The sequence below is a fragment of the Pteronotus mesoamericanus genome, unplaced genomic scaffold, assembly GCF_021234165.1.
Source record: "Pteronotus mesoamericanus isolate MK-2021 breed Mesoamerican mustached bat unplaced genomic scaffold, CSHL_Meso_final contig_105, whole genome shotgun sequence".
In the NCBI taxonomy this organism is placed as follows: Eukaryota; Metazoa; Chordata; class Mammalia; order Chiroptera; family Mormoopidae; genus Pteronotus; species Pteronotus mesoamericanus.
The window spans coordinates 10,163,042-10,187,107 of NW_026555006.1; the positions used below are offsets into that span (position 1 = coordinate 10,163,042).

The following is a 24,066-nucleotide window of genomic DNA, read 5'->3' on the forward strand; positions in this document are numbered from 1 at the left end:
AAAGAAACTTTGCAGGCTCAAAGGAACTGGCAAAAGTATGCAAATTATAAAGAGCAAGGGCCTATGATTAGATTAATCTATCCAGCAAAGCTATCATTTAGAATGGAAGGGCAGATAAAATGCTTCCCAGGCAATGTAAAGCTAAAGGAGTTCATCATCCCCAAGCCATTATTATATGAAATATTAAAGAGACTTATTTAAGGAAAAGAAGATGATGAAAACTATTAATTTTGACCTTTTCAAAATCAATAAATTGATTCCTGACTCATCGACCTTTCATTAATGCACATGAAGCACACACACAACACTGCATTAACACTTTTAAAATTGCCTTATTTGAGCTAAAACATTTTATTTGTGGTCCATAGAAGGTTTCTTTAGAAATATTAACATCTATGTAATGCAAAATCAAGTGCTTGTAGCAATCAACATTTATTTTAACGTCCCCTAAAGCCTCTCAGTGTATCTTTTAATGTATTTCTTATTTTTTTTTAAATCCAAGGAACACTCTTCAATAATTGTCCTAACAAGGAGAAAAAATAGTATAAAATAATTTGAAATGTATTTTACTTTTTTACCCTTACTATCTTTAGGATGTTTTTAAGAAAAGTAGCATTTCATGATATATACGGTTCTTTTGGGTTATCTCAATCAACTATCTACTTTAGGCACTGCTTATTTGGTATGAGAGAATATCAGTTTATAGACTCCTTGAACCCTGTGCTTCACTGCATAGAATTGGCTGTCCTAACTCAGATATGCTTTGTTCCTTCCATGCCATCATGCTTTTCTTCTGTGTTCTTTCCTTTCCTTCCCTATTTGGTAAAATTGGGCTTAATTTAGCAAGGTCTTGAAGGAAATTACAAATGAAGTGTTCCCAGAATCTTCCATCATGGGTTAATTGTTCTAGTTAATATTGAGTACTGTGTAGTGTTTTCTTGTTCTCCTGTGGCCTTTTGATACATAAATTATTAAAGATATTAAAGTCAAATAATGCATTATTTATTTATTTTTCAACCTATATATTTTGAGCATCTGTTTGATTCCATGTATAATACTAATCACTCATGATGCTAAGTTCAGTAAAATTGTGTTATGCTGTCTAGTGAGAGAGAAGGCATGATTTCCCTTTCTAAGAAACCCATCAGCCACAGCTACAGGAATTTTATCAGGTATCAATATGTAAATAAATAATAGTTAATTTGAACTATACTGTGGTTCTCAAACTTCAGCATACATCAGAAGACTTGTTAAAATAAAAACTATTGAACTCACCTGCAGAGCTTCTTGTTCAGTAGGTCTGGGTAGAATTTGCATTTAAAAAAAATTCCCCAGTAGTGCTAGTATTAACCAGCAATTACACATTGATAACCATTGACCCAAGCTTTCTTAATATGTTATGTCTGCTCATAGTGGGTGTAGTTGATGGACCAAACACATAAATTTGCTTTGGAACCTTTTTTGTTGTTGTTTCAATTAAAGTTAATTCTAGGACATTAGTTTAAGCTACTGTTTTTAATGATTTTATATTTAATGGCTTAAAATAGAGAAACTGGGTTTTGTGTCCCTGTTTTCTCCTTCTTACTAGCATTACCATGTGCAGATTAATTAGCTCCTGATCCCTTATTCTTTTCAAAAAAAAAAGGAAAACACCAGCTTTGGAGGATTGTTTTAAGGATTAAATGACTTTATATATGTAAAAAGCACTTTAAACTCTAACTCTAAATAGTCATCTTATGTGTTTATTTTTGTTTAGAGTCTAGCATTTCAGAAACTGGGGATGGAATCTAGACTCCTGAGCAGCAGTGGTGCCTGCAAAGACCCTGGTGCATGTCCTCCTGCACGCTCCTTCTTAGCACAGCAACGGCACATCACCAGCACCAGAAGAAATCTCTCAGTTAAAGTTCCTGCTACAACATCTGATTAAACTCAAAAGAAAACAAACAGAAGTGCCCTTAAATATTTTCTGTCTTTCAACTAACTACCAGATTGAAAAAGAAGTTTATGATACAGGATACCAGCTGTTCAAAAGGCATGAAATTAATTTTGCTGGCTGACTTTGAAAACAAAATATAGAATTAGCTCTCTCTGTCTGAGGGAGTGCATTTGAATAATTAGAAGATGTAATTAGGCACACATCTCAAACATTTGTGTTTTGAGAGTATTATAATTTCAGATTGACTTTGTATATTTTAGTTTAATGTTTTCATTTGTGTCAGTAACTTAGTTAATTTGCAATGTGTAATCACTAATGAGTAATTTAAAAATACATCTCTACTCATGGTATTGTTTTGGTCCATATAAAATAGTCTTACGGTAGGCACATGAAGGACTAGAAAGAGTTACATTTTTTATTTGATATATACAGTTTTCTCTCTGGCATCAAATTCTGGCATTGAATCTCTGTATTTTGTCATGTAGTGGAAGATACAACATTTGGAAGTTTTGACTGTTGAAGTGACTTTGCCATAGTAAAGTAACTAATTGGAAATTTTGCAGATTCAGAAGAGGTTATACTTCTGTGTACCTACTATAAATGAGGGCTTATGCACAGCATGGTTGAAATGTGAAGGGTGAGGAAATCAACTGATTTTTATAAGAGGTGACTTTCTGATGTGAAACAAGCTAAAAATATACTTGGTGTGAAACATCCACATGCTCATTAATATAATTAATGAAGATTACAATTATTTTGCTTTTAAGCATAAAATTATCAGAGTTTCTGTTAAAAAATACTATAGTAAATTTGCCCCCTCACTGGGAAGAGATGATGCAGTGATGAAAGAATTTGGAATCAATTTGATATTGTTTACTTATTAAGCAATCTGTCTTAGGCTATGTATGGTATTCAGTTCGTTGCTGCTTAAAGCTATTTAGTTTCAAAGGTGTTACTTTCTAATTTAATAGTTACACTTTGGAATTTTAATTCAGTTGAGTAAAATGTATGCTGTTCAATATTGTAGCCACAAGCCACATGTGGCAATTTTAACTAAATCAATTAAAATTAAGTTTCTTGGTTGCACTAGCCACAGTTCAAATGCTCAGGAGTCACATTGGCAAGTGGCCACAATATTTGACAGTAAGGATATAAAATAATTCCATCATTGCAGAAAGTTCTGTTATACAGTGCCATACTAAATCTTTTTATAACATTGAGATACTCCTTAATGTTAGACCACAAAAGTTTAGCAGGTAAATGTCAGAACTGTTTTGGTATGAAAAGGAATTGAATTGTGATATAACTAGCATCTTGCATTTCTTGAAGTTGAATATCATAGTAATTGCTTTAGGCATTGTTGGCTACATGATCAGTAGCAAATTCTCAGCTCTGCTGTTAAGTGTGTGTGAAAGCAGCAGCCATACACAAGATGTAAACCAAATAGGTACGGTTGTATTTCAATAGAACTTTATTTTACAAAAACTGGTGGTAGGTCAGATTTGCCCTGCAGGTTGTAGGCCTCCTTGGGTCTAGAGTTTATCCTTACCTTTCCTTGAAAATATGAATATTGTTTCCATTTACAGTGTTACTCATTTAGATTCTTGGTTTTTAGATTCTCTACCAGTAAAATTTTTTTTTAATTACTGAAAGTACAAGAATTTCATACTGTATTTAAGTTTCTGAGATTAGGACACATCTGTCAGGATATTTTGTTTTATCAGGGTTACTTCTGTTGACTACCTCTTAGATTTTGATGTCTTTTTTCAGTACAAATATATTGTTGGTTTGCATTTTCATACATTCTTGTAGTCTCTGCCTGTGAAAATGAAATGCCTTTGGAAATATTTTAGCATGCTTATTAAAATTTTCTAAATATGGCATTTTAGTATATTTTGGTCAATGTAAGACATGAGCTCCTTTGGTATTTACTACTTGCTTATAATTGAGATTTTACAAGCTCTTCAAACTCCCTTTTAAAGGAATTTATTGTAAAACATCAGTTTCAATAAATTAGTATTTTCACAGTTCAATTGCTCATAAATTTTAGATTATTATACTTGGAATTTCTAAATAATTGATGCAATTTCTAAATAAGGAACTAAAGCTAGACTCTGTTTTCTTAATAGAGAAAAAGCAATTTTGTGATTTACTACTTTTCTAGTTGATAAGTAGAATTTAAATTGCTTGATATATAAGTATTTATACAAAACTAATGTGATTTAACATTCTGTATTATTGTGATTAATCATATGGAAATTCAGGAACTGGCCAGAAGTGAGATTCTTTTCCACATCTGGGTAATATAGTGAGATTGACACCCTGTGGGTGGTAAAGCATTATGAACATTTCTTATAAACCATGAATTATACGTGTCTGTGTTGTAAGTGATGTTTAAGTGCATATACCAGGGAAGAGAAACTTAGCATTTATCTGTGTGGTAAGTTGTTATATATCCCGATGATAATAAAGTAAAACCACAGACTAATTTGGAAATGATCTTTAATTTTGAGCATTTGCTGTAAAATTAATATTTCTCTTTAAAATAAAAAGTGTATATACAAATGACAATGATGTTTATCCTGAGATTAACTTAATGTATTGAAAAATACTTTAAGTTCACTGTATTTTTTCAATGAATAAGGCTGTTACACTAATGATTTAGAATTAATAAAACTAATAGGTTAAGAATGAATGTGTTGTCTAGAAACAAACGGGGCATCCCTCATTATCATGCCACCTTGGATAACCAGCGTGCTGATCAGAATGTTAGATAATGCTTGTACATCTACGCCTGTTTCTATATAGTGGCACATCTGACTCTATGGGGTAGCTTTTAATGCACAATACTACCATGTTAGGTTCTCTGTATGTATATTTAACAAGAACCATTCCTATGTAAAATGTGTGTATACAGTTGTATGCATTCATTCTTTTTGTGAACCTCTGCATTGCAAAGAAGTAGTCTGGAAATTTGTAAAGCACTAAAGCACAACCACAAAAGAAAATGGTGTGCAGTTATTAAACTTGAGGTAGCTTGCCCTGGCCAGTGTGGCTCAGTGGTTGGAGCATCATACTGTAACCAAAAGGTTGTGGGTTCAATTCCCAGTCAGGGTACACACCTAGATTGTGGGTTCATCCCCAGTCTGGACGTATGATTCCCTAGTCCCAGCGTGGATCCCCAGTCTGGGTGCTATGAAGGCAACCAATTGATTCTTTTCTCGCATCGATGTTTCTCCTTTCTCTCTCGCTCTCGCTCTCTCTCTCTCTCAGAAAGCAAATGAAAATGTCATTGGGTAAGGATAAAAATATTTAAAAATAAACTTGATGTAGCTTAATTGTAATATTTAGTTTTTAAAAGTTTTTTTCTATTTTCTATGGAAAAGACTGATGTTTGAAAAATAGAAGCAATGCTTGATTTATTTTTGTATTTAGGATATTTTAAATAAATGATTGTCCGATAACAGTATAATAGTTGTAAAGTGCTTTAAGTAAATAAGCTTTCTGATTCTGTGTGATGATTATGATGGATTTTTAGTAGGTACAAGTGCATGTTTATTTGCTGCTTTAAATACAGGACTTAGAATATTTAGATCAGTAAAGAAACAATTTTTCTTTAATGCAGTAAAGAAACTGCATTAATTTTTCTAATTTTGTTTTACGTTTGAATTTTTTGGTGAATGAGAAGATGTGTAAAAGTTTTTGCTTTTCCCAGTTATCTCTCCAATTTCACCACTGGAATGTAGACATTTTGCATTATTGTGGAATTCAAAACACTTCTGTGCTTTCTTTGGCAGAGGCTGCTACTCACTTTTCAATTTCCATTCTCTCCTTTGTCCTTTAGTAAACCCCACATTTTAGCTTGTTATATTTACCTTACATCCAGTGGGGGGAAATAAGTACTTCCCAGACTCCCTTAAAACTAGGTGGGGTTATTTCACTAAGTTCTGGCCAAAGAAATGTGAATAGTAGGGATCTGTGCCTCTTAAAAGAAAGGGTATGCTTTCCAAGCCCTTTGCCCTTCTATAAAGCCACAGGCCTGAAGGTAACTGCCAAGGACAGTGGAGTGGACCAACATGGAAGGAAGAAGTTTCATCACTTAGCCATATCGACGGTGGGCCAGCAGTCCAGATTTCTCTTGTTTAAGCAATTTTTTTTATTCCTACTTTATTTTGGGGTTTCTTTCTTCTGGCATCTATTTTATTTCCCTTTCTATATAGGCTTGTCAAAATGAGTTGTGAAATATTAAGAAAAGTGCAGGCTCTCTGTGTTCTTGGATTATGTTTTGGAAAGGTTTAATCCCATTGCTCTAATGGAGGCTCAGTAGATATTTGTTTAATTCCATGAGTAAAGTTAATGTGACAGATTGCAAAGGTGGAGATGAGAGTGAAGTTTGGTCTCACTTTAGGTAGATTCTCATGATCCCAAAAGACCATGACTCTAAATTTGAGTTCCTGAACTGTACAGTATATGCTGGCCCAACATCATTTGGGGAGTAGTTCATTAAGAGGGACTCGAGGTTCTAGACCTGCACTGACCAATATGCTGGCTGCTAGCCATATTAAATATTTAATCAGGAATTTTAATTAAATTTTATTTTCCCATTACAGCCACACATGGCATGTGCCTATGATATTGTACAGTGCAGATATAGAACTTTACCATCATCACAGAAAATCCTATGGGACAGTTCTATTCTAGATGTTGAGGGCGAATGTATACATTTTGTATTTCTCTGAAGTTCCACATGATATGGCATCATACAGATGTAGTGAAGGGACGCTTTCAGACATCACGCTGCACCTAAGGACATGCTCAGGGATCGAGCTGCAGGTGAATTCTTCAGCTGCCTGCGATTATGATGGTGAAGCACTCCCCATGCCTTTGCTCAACTAGGATGCAGCACCTTGCTCTCAGTAACTGGTAAATGCTTGAAGGAGGGAGCATGTGGTGCTTGGAGAAGACTTGCCTGCACCCCGCCCCCCCATGTGAAACCTTTCGGTTTTAAAACTGCATTGAACAGGAAGCTAAATTGGCTAACTTACAGAGTTATGTAAATTGTATACTTATTAGGCTGCAAATTGCAATGACCAAAATGAGGCTTCTTACAAATGAATAGGACAAGCAGAATGTTATCTCAGCAATCACAAAAGTGAGGGACCCTATGGAAACTTCATTCAGTGGCAGAAAGGAGCAGTTCTCAGAGTTTGGGGGTGGGGAAATGGGGATAGGTCTACATTTTTGTTGCACCCTACTGAGTCCCATGCTATGTTTGTAAATTTTATTCTCATCACCACTGAGTGAAGTTTTTACCTTCATACCCATGTTTCAGAGGAAGAAAATAGAGGCTTGCCAGGTTAAATGCCTTGCTCAAAGTTACAGTTTAGGGTGAGAAGAGAAGAAACTCAAGGTCCCTGGAATGTCCTCCCTTCCCCATACCCTCCCCATTCCCTCTTTGGTCGTTTAGCAACAGGCTGACTCAGTAGGCCGGAGTTAGCTTAAGGGGAGAACAGCCTGACACCAGACTGGACCCGAGAATGAAGATGCCTACTAAGAAGGGTTCTTTGTGTTGTAAGTGGGCTTAAATTATAAAAACAAACCAAAACAGGGCCTTAGCAGCCATTTCTATACAGGGGCCTCTCATACAGGAAATGATACTTCAGGGAGAAGCCAGCACTAAGCCACCCGCCTCCTTCACTGAACTACGTTTTTACACAGTGTTTCTGCCATTTGAGCTCGTCCTTGAGGAGTTTTGGGAATCTTGTGTCAACCAGTAGGACTGAGGCTTCCGTGTCCCATTAAAGCAGTGCAGCTTTATCCCCATCAACATCGTCACCAGCCATCAGAGCAGCTCCCTTCTGACCAACAAGGCCGTGCTTTCTGCACCAGTCAAAAATGCAAGCATTTGGAGTCCTCATCTGCATGAAGATGGGTCAATCAGGGACCAGAGATGGGGACATCTGTCTTCATAAGCCATCCCTCCTCTGGCTTGGGGAGCACACTTTCCGTTTCCACCAGACAGAAGACTGTGCCATTGCTGGAGTGGTGGGTAAGAGACCTGTACAGGAGCAGAGGGAAGCAGACTGGTGCAGAGTGGACTGGACCAGAGCTGAGTAGACCAGTGTGAGGAGGGAAGAACAGAGCTGTCCAGCTCAAGAGAAACATGGCTCCAGGGTTACCTGGCCCCAGGGCTGCCTCACAGCCCTGCTGTTTTCACAGCCTTGCTCTATCACCACTGAGCTGTTCTGCACTGAGTGCACTTTCCTTCACCACACCTCACATTGTGAATTCCTCTTGGTGTTGAATTGGCACCAAGGAGCAGTTGTTAATAAGAGTTAGCTCTCTGAATTCCCTGTTCTCACAAAGCAGCTTCCTCACCCAGGAAGCTGTCCTGATTACTTACTTAACTTGCCAGCTCTGGCTGCCTCCTGTCTGTAAATATGTAGGGCATTCCCAGAGTCCCTTTGCTGGAACCTCTCCCTGTGGCATGCAGGTTAGCTCTGCCTGGCCTGGGCACATTTCCACATAAACTTAGATTATCCTGTGTGTCCTGCTCCTTTTCCTGCTTGTAAGCCCTCCGACTCCAGACCAAGTCTGATATTTACAGAGCAGCATGTGTGTCTGTGCATCTGCAGAACAGTGGCCGAGAAAAAATTCATAGCCTGGATTGCCTGGGGGTGAAATCTGTGCCTTGGCTAGGATGCCACAGAAAATGTCATATCCTTGCACATTACTTTTCAGACACTGATGCAAAGGAAAGAGGGTAAGCAGCCTTGGAGCCTTCAAACTAGGCAAGAAAAAAAGTCACAGAAGTCAGATAAAATCTTTCTGTAATGCTTGGGCAGGATGAAGCTTCACATTAGAATCTCTCTAATGAGTTTTTTGGGGGAAAAAGGAGTCATTTTACATTGCCAGAAACTTCAGTCACTCCCAGTCATCTACTCCCCAAAGTTTCACATTAATTATGGCTGTACTGTCTTGGCTGTGGGTCCCATTCCATCTGTTAGGTTGGGATGAGACCTGGTGGCTTTACATTTATTCCACAAGGAGTGTGCGAAAGCCTGTCCATCTACAATCAGTACAAATGCACAGTTGAGTCGGAACAGAACTCAGATGCTTTCAACACAGTTCTTCATTTTATGGAAGATGAGGCTGATCATATTATGTTAAGTATTTTGGCTGATTTCTCAGTCTCCTACTCAGGTGATCTGATTGTAAAAAAAAAAAAAAAAGGAAATGTAAGACAAGATCGAAGACACTTAGCAAGTTCAAGGCCTGATGTGATTGGTTTTACTTTAGAAATATAATTGGGGGTGTGTTCCAGAGATACATGATTTGCTCAAGGCTACACTGGGGGCAATAAAACTGGATTTGAATCCAGTTTCCTCTGATTCCATTTCCTACACTCTGCTCAGAGCCACTTCCACTCTGCTCCCCTGGTCCACAGCAGGGGGCCGAGACTTCAGAGGAACATGCCCATTCCCTTCTCCTTCCCTACCACCTTCATGCCCGAGGAATAGCACAGATGCGGTAGTTGACTGGGGAGATGGTGATGCCCATTCTGAAATCCAGGCTCAGCTTCTCATTGTCTGGGGCCTTAAAGGTAAATTTTTGCAAAAGAGTGGTGAAGAAAATAAACAGCTCAGCCTTGGCCAGCTGTTCTCCAAGACACACCCGCTTTCCTGAAAAACAAGAACATAAGACAAGTTATCTTTCCAGCTGACGTCAGAGACCCCCAAAGACTGAAATCTACCACATGTGGCAAAACTTGAATAGAAGAATGGCCTGCTAGGCCCTGGGGCTTTATACAGAGGCTTATGTAACCTGACCACCACTGGGTTAAGTAAAACACAGAAAACATATGTCTGGACTCATTGCAATGCCTTCTGGGGTCAGGCAGGTGAAGGTGCAGGGCGTAGGCAATGACACCGGTGGGAAGCCTAGAAAGTGGAGGTCTAGCCTACAGCCTGTAAAAAATCAATGAACAAATAACAATGACAAATGCAGAAAACAAAAAGTTAATTTATTTAAGTCCCTAAAAGAGTACTGCCCAAAAGGATAAGCCAATAATGTCAGAACAGGGTTTCTAAAGTGTAAGGCCTCTTTCCCCTAGGTCGTGTTTTCCTCCTTAGTGATCGGGGCCTTTACTGACATGGAAGGCCCTCTACATTGGAACTGCTTCAGCCTCTATCCTTCAATAGTCCTTATGCCTGACAGTCATTCCCTCAATAGTGCCTTTGCCTCTAACGCGGGCCCTAGGCTGGCACCTTCACTCCATGCTCACACTTGGCCTTGTATGGGCCTATCTGAGGCCCAGTTGTGTGAGTCCAGAACTGGAGGCAGAGGACAGAGATCCAATTAAACTCTTCTCACTTTCTAGACATGTGGTTCAAGGCAAATTAATTTCTCTAGGCATTAGTGGAAATATATGTTTAACATGGGAACTGTATTTTATATGTTGCCTGAGCTACACACTGAATCCACATAATAATATAGAGAGCAAAACAAAATATTTTAATACATCTGCTGGATAATATTAAACATTCTAGCTGTAAAATAGCTTATCTGTAACCTCGCCGTGTTAGTTATAAAACAAATCCAGAAGAATACAATTTGAAAGACTACTTTTAAGTAAGTCATTTGGGTGGTAGCATTATTTTTATTTGTATTTTTTTCTTTCTTTTTTTTTTTTTTTTTTGGTGTGCTGAAGACTTTTATTTAATTTTTTTTGTTAATTTTTAAATCATGTTTATTCTATTACAGCTGTCTCAATTTTTCCCCCCTTGCCCTCCTCCACTCATCCAGCCCCGCCCTCCTCTCCCACAGCCAATTCCCACTCTGTCGTCCATGTCCATGGGTCATTCAGACATGTTCTTTGTTTAGTCCCTTTTCTTTCTTTCCATCATTGTCCTCCTTCCTCATCCCTTCCGGTCACTTTCAGTCTGCTCCATGTTTCCATGCCTGTGGTTTATTTTGTTCATTGGTTTATTTTGTTGAATAGATGCCACTTATACATGAGATCATATGGTATTTGCCTTTCACTGACTGGCAAATATTTCACTTAGCATAATATCCTCCAGTTCTATCCATGTTGTCACAAAAGGTAGGAGTTCCTTCTTTTTCTTTTTTTTGTAAATGCAGATTTTATTTATTTATTTATTTATTTATTTATAATGTCAAAATCCATTATAAAATATAAAAAATATAAATCTATTATAAAGTCTCAGCAATTAAAACAACGTGATACCAGCACAGAAATAATCAAGTAGATCCATGAAATAAAATGAGCATTCTAGAAACAAATGTATATATCTAACAATGTAATATATGATTAAGTTGATATTTCAAATTAACGGGGAAAATAAGGCTTGTTCAACAAATAAGGTGCATGAACCACTATTACTTGAAATAATACAAATATAGAGCCCTATTTCACACATTATACAAGAAATATTCAGGTGAGTTAAAAATCAATATGTAGAACCTAAGGAGTTTTAGGGAAAAATACAAAATAATATTTTTCTTAATCTGAAATAAAATCTTCAAACCCAGAAGCTATAAAATAAAATATTGACAATATGACTATATTAAACATTTAAGACTGCACAGTAATGTACATATTAAAAAAAGTTAAAGGACAAGTAATAGAATAGGAAAGTACTTGCAACACATCTAAAAATGGGTTAATAGTTTATTTGTTTGCTTTTAGGGAAAAAGTTATACAAACATCTAATAAAAAATGGATAAAGAATACCAAAAACTCATTTAAAGTTTTTTAAAAATAATAGAAATAGGCAAGGTTTAGTTTCAACAAATAATAAAGTAACAATTAAAATAACACATCATTGTCACAATTAGATTAGTAAGTATTCAAAATATTGGTAATACCAAGTATTGGTGATTGTGAAAGGGACTGGGTATTCATGGACTCCTTTTCTTCATCTTTTTAAAGCAGTCCCTTTACCATATTTTGCAATGCTGGTTTGGTGGAGGTGTATTCTTTTAGCCTTCTTTTGTCTGGGAAGCTCTTTATTTTACCTTCCATTTGGATTGAGAGCCTTGCCAGGCAGAACAGTCTTGGTTGCAGGCCTTTGCTTTTCATGACTTAGAATATTTCTTGCCAATCTTTTCTGGCTTGTAGTGTTTCTGTTGAGAAGGCAGCTGCTAGCCGTACCGGGGCTTCCTTATATGTTATTACCTCTTTCTCCCTTGCTGCCTTTAGGGTTCTCTGTTTGTCTTTGATATTTGCCATTTTAATGATGATGTGTCTTGGAGTGGCCCTCATTGGGTTCCTCTTGAATCAGATCCTTTGTGCTTCCTGGACTTGTGGGACTTTTACTCTCCTCAAATTAGGAAGTTTTCCATTATTACTTTTTCAAACAGCGTCCTCTATCCTTTCCTCCTCTTCCTCTTCTAGTATCCCTATTATGTGGATATTATTACGTTTCAGGTTGTCCTGCATTTCCCTCAATGCCTCTTCATTCTTTTTGAGTCTCTTTTCATTTTCTTGCTCTTTCTGGGAGCTTTTTTCTACCTTATCCTCCAGCTTGCTGATTCGATCTTCTGTTTCATCTAGCCTGCTCTTGATTCCTTCTACTGTGTTCTTCAATTCAGAAATTGTATTCTTCATTTCCTCTTGTCTCTTATTGATAGTTTCTATGTCCTTTTTCATGCTGATATAGTTTGCAGTAAATTCCTCATAGTTTCCCTGTAGTTTGTAATTCTCTCTGAGCTCACTGACCTTCCTTAGAACTGATGTTTTGAACTCAATATCTGATAGTTTACTTGCCTTTATTTCATTGAGTTCTCTTTCTGGGGATTCCTCCTTTCCCTTCGACTGGGAGGTGTTTCTTTGTCTTCCCATTATTTGTGAGACCCTTCTTTTTTGCTTCTGCTTCTTAAATTGATCTGTCTTGATTTCTGACTTTGTGGTGTGAACTTCTATGGGAGGAGACCGCGGTTTTTTCTTTCTGGATATGCCTCTGATGATATCAGATGTTGACCCTGCCTGACCTTAGGCAATCTGTTCAAGAGTTCCAAGAATCTACTGTCTGTGGCTGTCTCCTTAAGCTGTTAATCTAGACACTCTCAGCAGACCGGCTGAGAAAGCACAGGGCAGGCAGAGTTCCTCCTGGGGGCGGGATTATTGGGTCCTCTCACACTACTGTCACTCAGGGGAGTGGTCTGCCTGAACCAGATGCTGCTACCGTATGGGGGAGGAGTCAGCACCAGGATCCCTCCAGCTACTCTTTCAGTTCTCTCCCCAAAGCCTCCTACCCCAGTCTCTCCTCAGGCATCTCTAGCCCACTCTGCCCCCGCCTTTGCCAGAGATTAGGGTAAGTGGCTGCAAATAAAAATTTGTGCATTGGCCCTTTAAAAGGTCTCCAGCTGCCTGTCTCTGGCAGAGATTAACCCTGCCACTTTTCACAGCTGGTTGTTATCTGTGTACTTCTTGAGCTCTGGTGCTGTAAGCTGCAGATCCCTTCGTATGGTTTAGACTCCATTCTTCTCAGGGGGATCCAACTGGCCATTTCAATATCCTTCTGGGGCTGCCACCCTTGGGCACCCTGTTCACCTTCTCGAGTCTCTACCACACTCCTTACCTGTTAGGTTGTGCTAAAGCTGATTCTTCTGTCTTTCCAATGTTATAAGGCTCCTCTCTTGCTATTGTTCAGTTGTTCGTTCCAGGTGATTTCTCCACAATTTAGTCGTAATTCCAGATTGGTCCTGGGAGGAGGTCAGTGTGACTTATACTCACTTCTCTGCCATCTTGATTCTCCCCACATTATTAAAATAGCTTGACGTGTATTACCACTCTTTATTGTGATACTTTCCGCATTGTGCCCTTTATTCTGAAGTAATTTGAAATGTATAGGAAACTTGCAAGAATAATACAACACACTTGTTTTTCCTGAGTCACTTGAGAGTAAATTGCCTACATTACCCATGAATATTTCAGTATGAATTCCCTCAAACAAGGACATTATCCAACATAACCACCAAATCAGGAAATCACCATCATCTATCTTTTTCTTAGGTCCCAAACAGGTTTTGCCAATCTCCCAGTAATGTCCTTTATTTAGTAAAGTATCCAGTTTAGCATCAGGAAGTGACTTCTCAGCTTCCATGCCTTTGGCACAAATGGCAGACCCATTATTTAGTAAATATCTCTCATATTGCCTCATGATTACGTTCAGGTTGTGAGGTCATGCATTTCTGGTGGCCAGATCACCCAAGTGAAGCTGTGTTCTCATTTCACTCTATCAGGTGCGACACAATTTTGATTTGTCCTATTATTGGTGACCATTACGATGGTGTCTACCAGTTCTCCCTTGTAAGATTACTCTTTTTCTCTTTGCAACTAATACTACTTTGAGACTATCTAAATAAACCATTCCTCAATGAACTAGTTTTCATTGCTATTTCTTGGCCAAATTATTAATTACTCTAATGGTTGCCCTATCAGGAATTTTAAAATTCCATCACTCCTTGTACATTATTAGTTAGCATTCTACTAAAGGAAATGCCTTTTCTCCTCCCTTTTTTATTTATTCACTCATTTATTTATGTGTTATGAATTCACAAATTCCTATTTTTATTCAAAGAGTTAAATTTGTTATTAGTGCTTTTATCTCAAGATGCTTGGGATTTGGCTAGTAAATGAGCATTCGAGCTGCTATTTTCTTAATTTGGGGCACAAAAATATTTTCCAGGTTCAGCTTATGCTTTCCCTTCTCCAGCCTGGAATCAGCAAGTTTCACCAGAAAGTCCTGGTTCTGTTCAGTGGATAATGTTATGTAGAAACCAAGATCTATGCATTAGATGAACTCATTGGTATCAAGGTGGTGTTGCTCCCAGGGCATCTCAGTGGGAAGAGCTGAGAAATCTGTGTATGTATATGGCATGAATATATATTTAAATATCTATACACACATCTATATTTATGTCTACATTTACTTTTATATCTATCTATCTACATAGTTATCAAAAATATGAGTTCACATCGATAATGTCTGATTTCAGTCCAACACCACAGAATTAATTCTATTATCTCCCTTTCCCTATTTGTAACTTCTTTCCACTATCCTCAATATGTGTACTTATTGGATCAGTATCCTGTGTATATAACTTATCTTCCATCGTTGCCATAGCCACTCTGTGCAGACCCTGCCTCATCTTGCTTGTGCTCTGACACCCAATCTAGGATTTCACTGTTCCCCGCTTTTGTAAATGCCCTTCTCACCCTTCTTGGGCTACAATACCCCACAGTAGGCACCATGACTATCTCTTTTGTGTGTGTAATAATTTATTTTCTCCCTAAGTAATACATAGTCAATGCAAAAAGGAAAAAAACTATGAAAAAGAAAAGTATAAAATGATGCCATAGTTAACCCCTCTAAGCCTCAGTTTCATTATCTCTAAAGTGGTGATAGTGACATGAACCTTGTAAGGTTACACTAGAACATATGCTCCATGAGAACAGTTGTTTTTTCCTACTTCATTCATTGTCATATCCTCAGGGCTGACTTGCTGGCAACTAATCGCTCAGGAAATGTTTTTAGAACTAAGGAATCGGGAAATTACTTGAAATAATCCATGAAAAATACCTAATTCAACACTAAGAAATGCACTAAGAATTTTTGTTTTTCTTTTACAATGTCATAACACCTTTTTGGAATTGGCTGGCTTGGAAACATGGGAGAGTTGATGCAGCACCCTCTTTTGCACCATTCAAGTTGTTTACCATGTAAATGTATTAACTAGATTTATACAGAACCCTTAAAATTTAAAGAGGCAAAAGGGGAGCGCGTATAGAGTAGAATCCCATGTAGTCCAGCCATGGCATTCAGAGACTCTCCTGATGCCCATAGCGATGAAAGCAAGTAGCTGCTTTCCTTGTCCTTTCCCACCCCCTTATGATACTATAAATTGGCTCTAGTTCAATGTGAGTGAATAGCCCTTAAAAAGAACGTGAGACATTTAAAGGCTCTATAAAGGTGGCAAGTGTCCAACTTTTCTGGGAGCAAGAAGTGAGGTCTGAGTCTTTATCCCCTGTGTTCTGGGTGACAGGACAAAGTGAGGCTGAAGTCTCCATCAGAGGCAAGCAAGGGTTCAGGGAGTGAGGGCTGCCTGAAGCAACGCCAGCCCTGGGAACCCTGATGTGTAACAACAGTAACAGGCGGTCACGCTGGGCAGAGCTATTTGGAGACATTCCAACTAGAGCAAAGGATGATGGGGAGAAAAGCAGGGGAGGGCTGAGAGGGGAACTCTGGATTCATGCACTCTTATTTTTTTCAAACTCACCTATTGAAAAGGGCAGAAAGGCTTCCCTTTTCTTGAACTGTCCATTCTCCAGAAAATGCTCTGGATTGAATGTGTCAGGGGTGGTCCACTCTGCGGGGTCCCTGTGCAGTGCAGTCAGATTGGTCACAAGCATGGTGCCCTAGAGAAGGCAGCAAAGACTCAGGACAGGCTTGACTTATGCAACACACCTATGCAGCGCGGTGGAAGTCCCCTGCTCCCAAGCCAGAGCCTGATCACATCCTCACACTTCTGAGCCCACCATCTTCTGAGCCAAAACAACACCCCCCACCCAATCCCACCCAGGGCCCTAGTCTTTGCCATGGTACAGCTTTCAATGATGGACAGCAAATGCCTTCTGGGAATTTACTAGGGAAATGTGGCTACTCTTGACTGAGTGTGGATCTTTGCTACAGGGACAAGGCAGTGTAGGCCTTGAGAGAGGACATGCAATCTAAGAGCTTTGCCAGTCAGTACTATACCAAAATCAACCCAGATGCTCACGAAGGTGAAAACAATGGCAGTGCTAGCAAAGGAAAAGATGTCTCATTCATCCCTGTGTCTCCCATTTTCTTCCCCTCAATGTCTACTGCACTACACAGGAGGTTTGATAATAGCATCAGGTCACCCAGTAAAAGGAACTACTATCCATGCAAGTACATGGCAAGGAACCCAAGAGTCCTCCTTAAAGCTTTCCTTTCCCTCATTGTGTCTTCAGCGAGACCGGTTGATTTTACTGTAAATTTCTCTTGATTCTGTCCTCTCCTTTCTATTTCCACTGTCTTAGTCCAGGCTAGCACTTTGCTGTCTGTACTCCTGTAATAGCTGGCTAACTGTGCCCCATGTCCTCTCCCCTTTCTAGCTGCTCCACACCCTGAACGCAGAGTGAGCTTTGAACAGGATTCAATCATTTCATACCTGTCTGCCCACCCACCCACACTCTGAACTTGAGAGAACCCTTCATTAGCTTCCCATCACTCTTGGGTGACAGATCCATTGTCTGGCCCCTGCCTGGGCCACTCTCTCTCCGCCTTCATTCCCATTACATTGGCCTCTTTCAGCTTCTCAAAGAGCTCTGTTTCCACTCATTTCTGTAACTTTTTAAATGTTGTTTACAGTGTCTGAACATCTTTCCTACTTTGTCCCTGAGCTAATCCTTAAGCATTTTGCTGTCCTTGGCTCAAACATCGCTTCCTTTGGAAGCCTCCTCTAACCACTCCTGCTTCCACCCCCATTCCAGCTAGCCTTCATCTTTACAGAACCTGTGAGTGTTTTCGGGGGGGCAGTTATCATAGTTTCTAAGTATGTGCTTGCGTGGTTATTTTCCTCAGGGTATTTTCCCAGGCCTGAGCATTTCGGTGCTTAATGAATGTTTGTTGATTGAATTAAGAATAACTGCTATTTTAAGTATTTACCATATTAAGCACTAGATTTAATGTTCTATATACATAGCCTCATTTTACTTCCACCTGTGAGGTAGGCTTCCGTGCATTTTACAAATAAAGAAAATGCAGCTCTGAGAGGTTAAATAACATGCCCGAAGTCACATAATGAAAGGAGGTTGAACCATGATTTGAACCAGGCCTATCTGACGTCAAAGCCACGGCTCCTAGCCTCTCTAACATAGTAACTTAGATCTATCAGTTCTCAGGTGGCTATTAAAGTTGGCATTAAAAATCAGTGGCAGGTCTGGGATGGTTCCCTGGAGCTTAAACGAATTGCGGCAACAATGAAAGCAGCACCTGTGAAATACTTTAGACCTCAGCCTTCACCTCTAACATGGTCAATCAGCTAGACACAGTGAATGCAATCGCTACAGGTATAGCTGCTTTTCCTGAGTCTGCAGGGATAATGACCAAAACATGTGCAATGGGTAAGCGCCCCCACCCCCGGTTTTGCCTCTTAAATTTGTCTCCAAGTAGGACACATGCAGAGGAACAGAGACACCCAGAATGGACCCACAGAGGCTGACCAAGGTGGTGAGAAAGCAAGGGAGCTGTAAATGTGCAGTGTGGAGAGAGGGCGCCAGGGGGCACAGGAGAGCTGTTTGCTGAGATCATAAACCTGGTGGGCAGAGTGAGATCAGAATTTCCTCTGTGAGGACAAGGAATTGAGCAGGGAGGAACTGAGAGCAATCCCAAGAAGACTCTTTTAAGGTCAAAGTAAAACAACTCCTGTATAGAGAACATAAATGAGCCTGGGAATCAGAAGAGATCTGGTTCTTGAACCCAACTGTGGTCACTTTGTAGTTGAGAGATCTAACCAAGCTGAATCGCTATGAGCCCCGACTTCCCAATTTATATAATAGAAATAACAGACTTCATCTGAGAACTGATTAAGGCATTCTGAAAGAACCTATGTAGTCCATGGCCCATAATTACTTGCTCAATAAGTGTTGGTTCCTTTCTTTCATTTTCCTCTACTTAATATGGCACAAACTTGGTTTCTCTTATGGGACAGATCCCACCGCACCCGCCCCCACCAAGGGGCTGCAAGTAAAAGCCAAAACAACCTCTGTGGGAATGTTATGTTAGATGTTGGCCCAGGTGGTCTCAGTTGTCCCTTCATATTTTAAATTCTATAACCCCAGGATTGTGAAGCAGAATTTTAGTAAGTATGGCAAGTCCCTAGTCCCGAAAGATGCTCTACCAAGGCAAAGAAGAAAATTCCATGGCAAAGTCTACTAAGAATGGCTGCCTGCTATATCTCCAAAAGACTCACAATACCCATTTTATAATGAAAACACAGAAATCCCAAAGCAAAGAAAACACAATCTTCGCTTAAACATATTTGACCTAGGAATCTCCCTTCCCCTTCATAATAACTGTTAATATCTAGTTGAACTAATGTTCTGAAGCTCACACAAGAATAAAAATTTAGTATTAAAACATGAATAATGTGTCTCTCTCCCCATTTAAGTGATTCCCTAGGACAAGAATCCACGTCACCTTTCCTGCCATTTAAAAAGATGAGCTTCAAGATCTGAGGCTGGAGTCCCTAATTACCTTGGGTAGGTCGTATCCAGCCAGGGTGGCATCAACTGTCGCTTCTCTGGGCACATTCAGGGGGAGGATATTTCCCATTCTCTGCACCTCATGAACGACAGCATTGGTGTAGGGCATGAACTCCCGGGAAGTCATGCTGGGCACCTGTGACTGGCCAAGGACTCCATCAATCTCAGCTTGTACTTTTTCTTGAAAAGAAAAGAACTGTCTATTATTCAATAACTTTCCTTGATCCTGATTAAGCTAAGGAATGGAATAACTAGGATCAAGATGCCTAACACTACAGTTTGTTCCATGGACTCTTGTCTCTCAAGGTGGTAGATACAGAGTGGAAAGCAGGCCGTGGTATAAAACAATTCTGGTTGTAAATTTTTGCTTTACCAAATTACTGCTGCAGGTTCCTTAAAACATCTTTGAGCTTCAGTTTCCTCTTTTTATTAAGTGAGACTAAATTTACCTCCATCTTAGGGATAGCTTGAGACTTATATTACGTGATTTAAGTGAGCACCCCAAAAATAATAGAAACTGCCAATTGTCCCCCAATGTGTTATTTTCCTTCGGTAATAGAGATTTTTTTTCTGGATACCTGGTTGTCAGGCCAAAGATACCATCTTCCAGATTCCCTTTTTGACTAGGAGTGATCATGTGACTAAGTTCTGATTAATAGAGTGTGTGTAGGAGGAATGTTTAATACTCCTCCCCTCCCCTTCTTCCCTGCTTCATGGTGGAAAAACAGCCTTCATGGGGACTGATTTTAGGTACAACACAACAATAACCCACTGGAGAGCATGGAACCCAAAGGGCTCTGCAGAGTGTGGTTCAAATGTTATACCTGAGGGCAATAAAATTCTATTTTTAAAAATACTCTAACTGTCCACTTAACAACATTTGAATAGTGGTAAAATACATATAACATAAAATTTATCACTTTAACCTTTTTTTTTAAGTGTACAGTCTAATAGTGTTAAGTATAGTCACATCATTATGCAACCAATCTTCGGAACTTTTTTAACATGCGGAACTGAAACTCTGTGTTCATTAAACAACAACTTGCCCTTTCCCCCAATCTCCCAGCCTCTGGAGAGTGCCATTTTACTTCCAGTTTCTATGAATTTAACTACTCTTGATGCCTCATATAAGTGGAATCACACAGTACTTGTCTTTTTGTGACTGGATTATTTAATTTAGCATAATATTTTAGCATGTGTCAGAATTCCCTTTGTTTTTAAGGCTGAATGATACTTCATTATCCTCCACATTCTGTTTATCTGTTCATCCATTGATGACACAATTGCCACCTCCTGGAGACTGTGACTAATGCTGCTATGAACATGGGTGTAAACCTCTATTGTCTTAAGCCACTATTATTTTGGAGGCTCTATTATAAAGACTAAGTCTGTATCTGAACTAAGCAGCTTTTAAGCTTTTAAAAAATAATGTAATTCACAGGTGCAAAGACATTTTGCATCATGACTCAGGACACACACACACACACACACACACACACACACACTTATCCTTAATACATGGAAAGCTCTGTGATATTTTCTATTCAATTTTTATTTTAGGAAAAAAAAATTGGTTTTGATTCACTAAATTCATGTTATATCTCTTTAATAAACTGTTACCCACAGTTTAAAAAACTGTATAGTAACAAATCTGATCTCTCTTCTGGGACCTTGAGAAAGAAAAGTAATTATAAGAGCCACTGTCATTGAATGAACTACAGTTTGTAGAGGAGATGTATAAATAATGTGCAATAAGCACTATAATGGAGGTGCATTAGGGTCATCTCTAGAGAAAAAGAATGCTAGTCATTCTGTATGGGATTGGAAAAACATCTTATGAGAGATAGCATTTAGCAGATTCTTCAAGCAGAGCTGGTGGTTCACCAATTAAGGAAACACATTCTTGTAGAGGAGGAGCAAAGCGGAGACACAGAGGCATAAATCGCAACAGTGCAAAGAAAATGACATGTGATTTAATGAGGCCACCATGCTGGGTGGATGGAGTTGAGGCTGGACTGGAAAGGGCATGTCAGAGGGTATGATTTCTCAAACTAAGAAGTCTGAACATTATCTACAGGGCACTGGAAGGCATAAGTTAAAAGGAGGGAAGGCTAGGACCAGGGTTTCTTTTCCTTCCTCTCTTCCTCCTTCCTTCTTTTCTTCCTCCTGCCCTTCCTTCCTTCCTTCCTTCCTTTCATTTTTTTCTTTTTCATTGTCTAACATTAACCTCCCCTAGAATCAGATTTCAGGTGAGAATGTAACTCTCTCTTGGAACTCACCACAATGTCAGTTAACTTCACTGTTTTCCCCCCTAGACTGCATTTCCTGAGGGCAGAGACTCTCTGTTATATTTCTATCATGTGGATCCATCACAATCACATCAGAAAAAATGCAGAATGTGCCCATTCTCAAGCCCACATGGCCTTGTGACCATCCTATCTGTCTTTCCAGCCTACAGTGTTATCTTCTGCGCCCACCTTTGGGGCAGGACGTTCCAGGAGGCACCACTGTGTCCTGGCCCAGGCACACTCACTGACATGCTCACCTTGGATCTCTGGGTAGAAGGCCATGTAAAGCAGAGCCCAGCGCAGCGTGGTCGAAGTTGTCTCTGTTCCAGCCAAGAAGAGATCCAGGGTGGTGAAGATGAGGTTTTCCTCATGGAAAGTGGAAGTAGCATCACCCGTATGCTAGAAAGCAACATGTTTATTAGTGGATTTAGAGGATTCTTGGTTACCACAGTACAGAGGGCCTTCATCCTAGGGAGAGTGTGTGGGAGGAGTGGGGAGGAGGGGGCCCTTGGAAGAAGGGCTTTCCCCTTTGGTCTCTTCAGAAGGCAGTCTTATTACAGCAATATTGTTAGCACAGTCCTCCCCAAGTGCTGGAAGCTTTTGTTAGTTTGAGTGAATCAAACTATTTTTTAATGCCCATAATTTGGGAGAAGCAATTAGTACAATGGGAAGAGAAGCTATCAGTACAGTGGAGAGATGGACTTGGGTTCCAAAATTAGCCACAGCATTCACTGTTTCTATGGCATAGGGCAAGTTACTTCACCTGCCTGTGCTTCAGTTTCCTGTTTTATAAAATAGAAATAGCAAAATAACCTCTGAAGATGACATCATGAATCATATGAGAAGCAAAGGTACACAGCAAATACCCAACAAATTTTTATACTGATACTAAAAAGAATAATTTTATACTGATACTAAAAGAATAATTTACTTCCTCTATGTACAACAAATTTTATATCTCTCAGTTAATCTTTTTCTTGTGGGTGAAAACTCTCTGAATCTATCTATCAATCATTCCTTAGGGCACCTCATCATTGTTGCCACCCTCCTCTGAAAGCTGTGATTTGTCAACATTCCTCTTACTGTGAGTCCCATACCTGCACACCATAGAGCAAGAGAAGTCTCTTCCTCTGAGCATAAACCAATGTTTCTATTAATATCATGCCAATAAGGTGAAATAAGAAATGGTATGGGGAGAAAATCCACCATTCTGCCAACTTTCGCAGGAGGAACAAATAGCGGGATAGACAAAATTTATGAAGTTGATGCAGTGAAGTATGTTAATCAGAAGGAGTACCATACTAAATGCCACACATCCAAGTTGGCTTTCCCTCCCTGTTCTTTCCTATAATGTTGGAAAGTGGGCACTATGGGGTCCCATTCAAGCCTTGAGGATAAAATCTGGCATCCAACTCAGCTTTCCTTGTGTTCTGTCCTGGGGAAGGAGCGGAGAGGTTAGGTAATTGGGCACAGGTCCAAGTAATTGGGCACAGGTCCAAGTAATAATAAAACAAAACACTGAGGCTCAAGTCTTCTTTTTCCTTTTTTAAATAGCTCCTTCAGATATGGGTAGAGGAGAGAGACAGAAGATGAAAAAGCAGTGTTTGGGCATTCCCAAGGCCTCAAGCCAAATATCACCAAACCCCTATCTTTATTTCTAATTGCCTCATCCATCCTGAGTTAATGCCACCCTTACACGCTATGAAATCCTGCCTCTATTTTTACCCCCCTGTGGTTAAGTTCAATCGTGACTCACAAAGATGTCCATGTCTAATCTCTGGAACCAGTGGAGGTTATATGAAAATAGGGATTTTATAGATATGATTAAGTTAAGGATCTTGATATGGGAAGAAAATCTGGAGAATACCAGTGGGCCCAATATAGTGACAAGAGGCAAGAGTGCTGTAAGGAGAAGATGTAAGAATGGCAGCAGAGAAGATGTTAACTGATGGCTTTGAAGAGAAAGGAGAGAACCATGAGCCAAACAATCCAGGCAACCTCTAGAAGCTGGAAGGGTCAAGGAAACAGCCTCTCCTAGAGCCTTCAAAGGAGCCAGCCTTGCCAACACCTTGACTTGAGCCCATTCCAACTGGCTTCAGACTTATGACCTCCAGAACTGCAAGAGAGTAAATTTGTGCTGTTGTAAGCCACTAAGTTAATTTGTTACACCATCCATAGGAAACCCATACATCTCCATTTGTTCTTCAAAAACAAAGCACAGGAAACAACTGTGGCTTTCTCACCTTTTCTATTTCCTCGAGGTATGCATCGATAAAATCTCTTGTTTCCTCAGGATTCCAATCTCTCTTGTGCTTTTCAATCTCGCGAGAAATAAACAATTTTAGCTTCTCCCATTTGCTGAAGAGCGCTTGGTGGCTTCCAGGAATGAAGTGCATTATCCGTGGAAAGGTAGTATAGAGCTAATTGAGAAAAACAGAACAATGACAGAGACATCATGGTCCCAGTTTCCCACTTTTAAGACAACAAAGATGTTCTCTTTCTAGCTCTTGTTTTCCTACACTTAGACC

At 39.4% G+C, this 24,066-nt stretch overlaps 2 protein-coding genes across 2 annotated transcripts in view; one reads left to right on the forward strand and one right to left on the reverse strand.

Moving 5' to 3' along the window:
• HOOK1 (hook microtubule tethering protein 1) overlaps window positions 1-5,225 on the forward strand; it is a 58,748-nt gene extending 53,523 nt beyond the window's left edge. Inside the window, exon 22 of the mRNA XM_054573933.1 lies at window positions 1,757-5,225. Coding sequence (XP_054429908.1) covers window positions 1,757-1,927 — 171 coding nt within the window. The 3' untranslated portion in view covers window positions 1,928-5,225. The remainder of the gene's footprint in view (window positions 1-1,756) is intronic.
• Window positions 5,226-9,185: 3,960 nt separating this feature from the next.
• LOC129070802 (cytochrome P450 2J2) overlaps window positions 9,186-24,066 on the reverse strand; it is a 28,526-nt gene continuing 13,645 nt past the window's right edge. The window contains exons 5-9 of the mRNA XM_054573946.1: window positions 23,782-23,958; window positions 21,796-21,937; window positions 19,243-19,430; window positions 16,241-16,379; window positions 9,186-9,618 (exon numbers count right to left, since the gene is read on the reverse strand). Of these exons, the coding sequence (XP_054429921.1) occupies window positions 9,440-9,618; window positions 16,241-16,379; window positions 19,243-19,430; window positions 21,796-21,937; window positions 23,782-23,958 (825 nt within the window). The 3' untranslated portion in view covers window positions 9,186-9,439. The remainder of the gene's footprint in view (window positions 9,619-16,240; window positions 16,380-19,242; window positions 19,431-21,795; window positions 21,938-23,781; window positions 23,959-24,066) is intronic.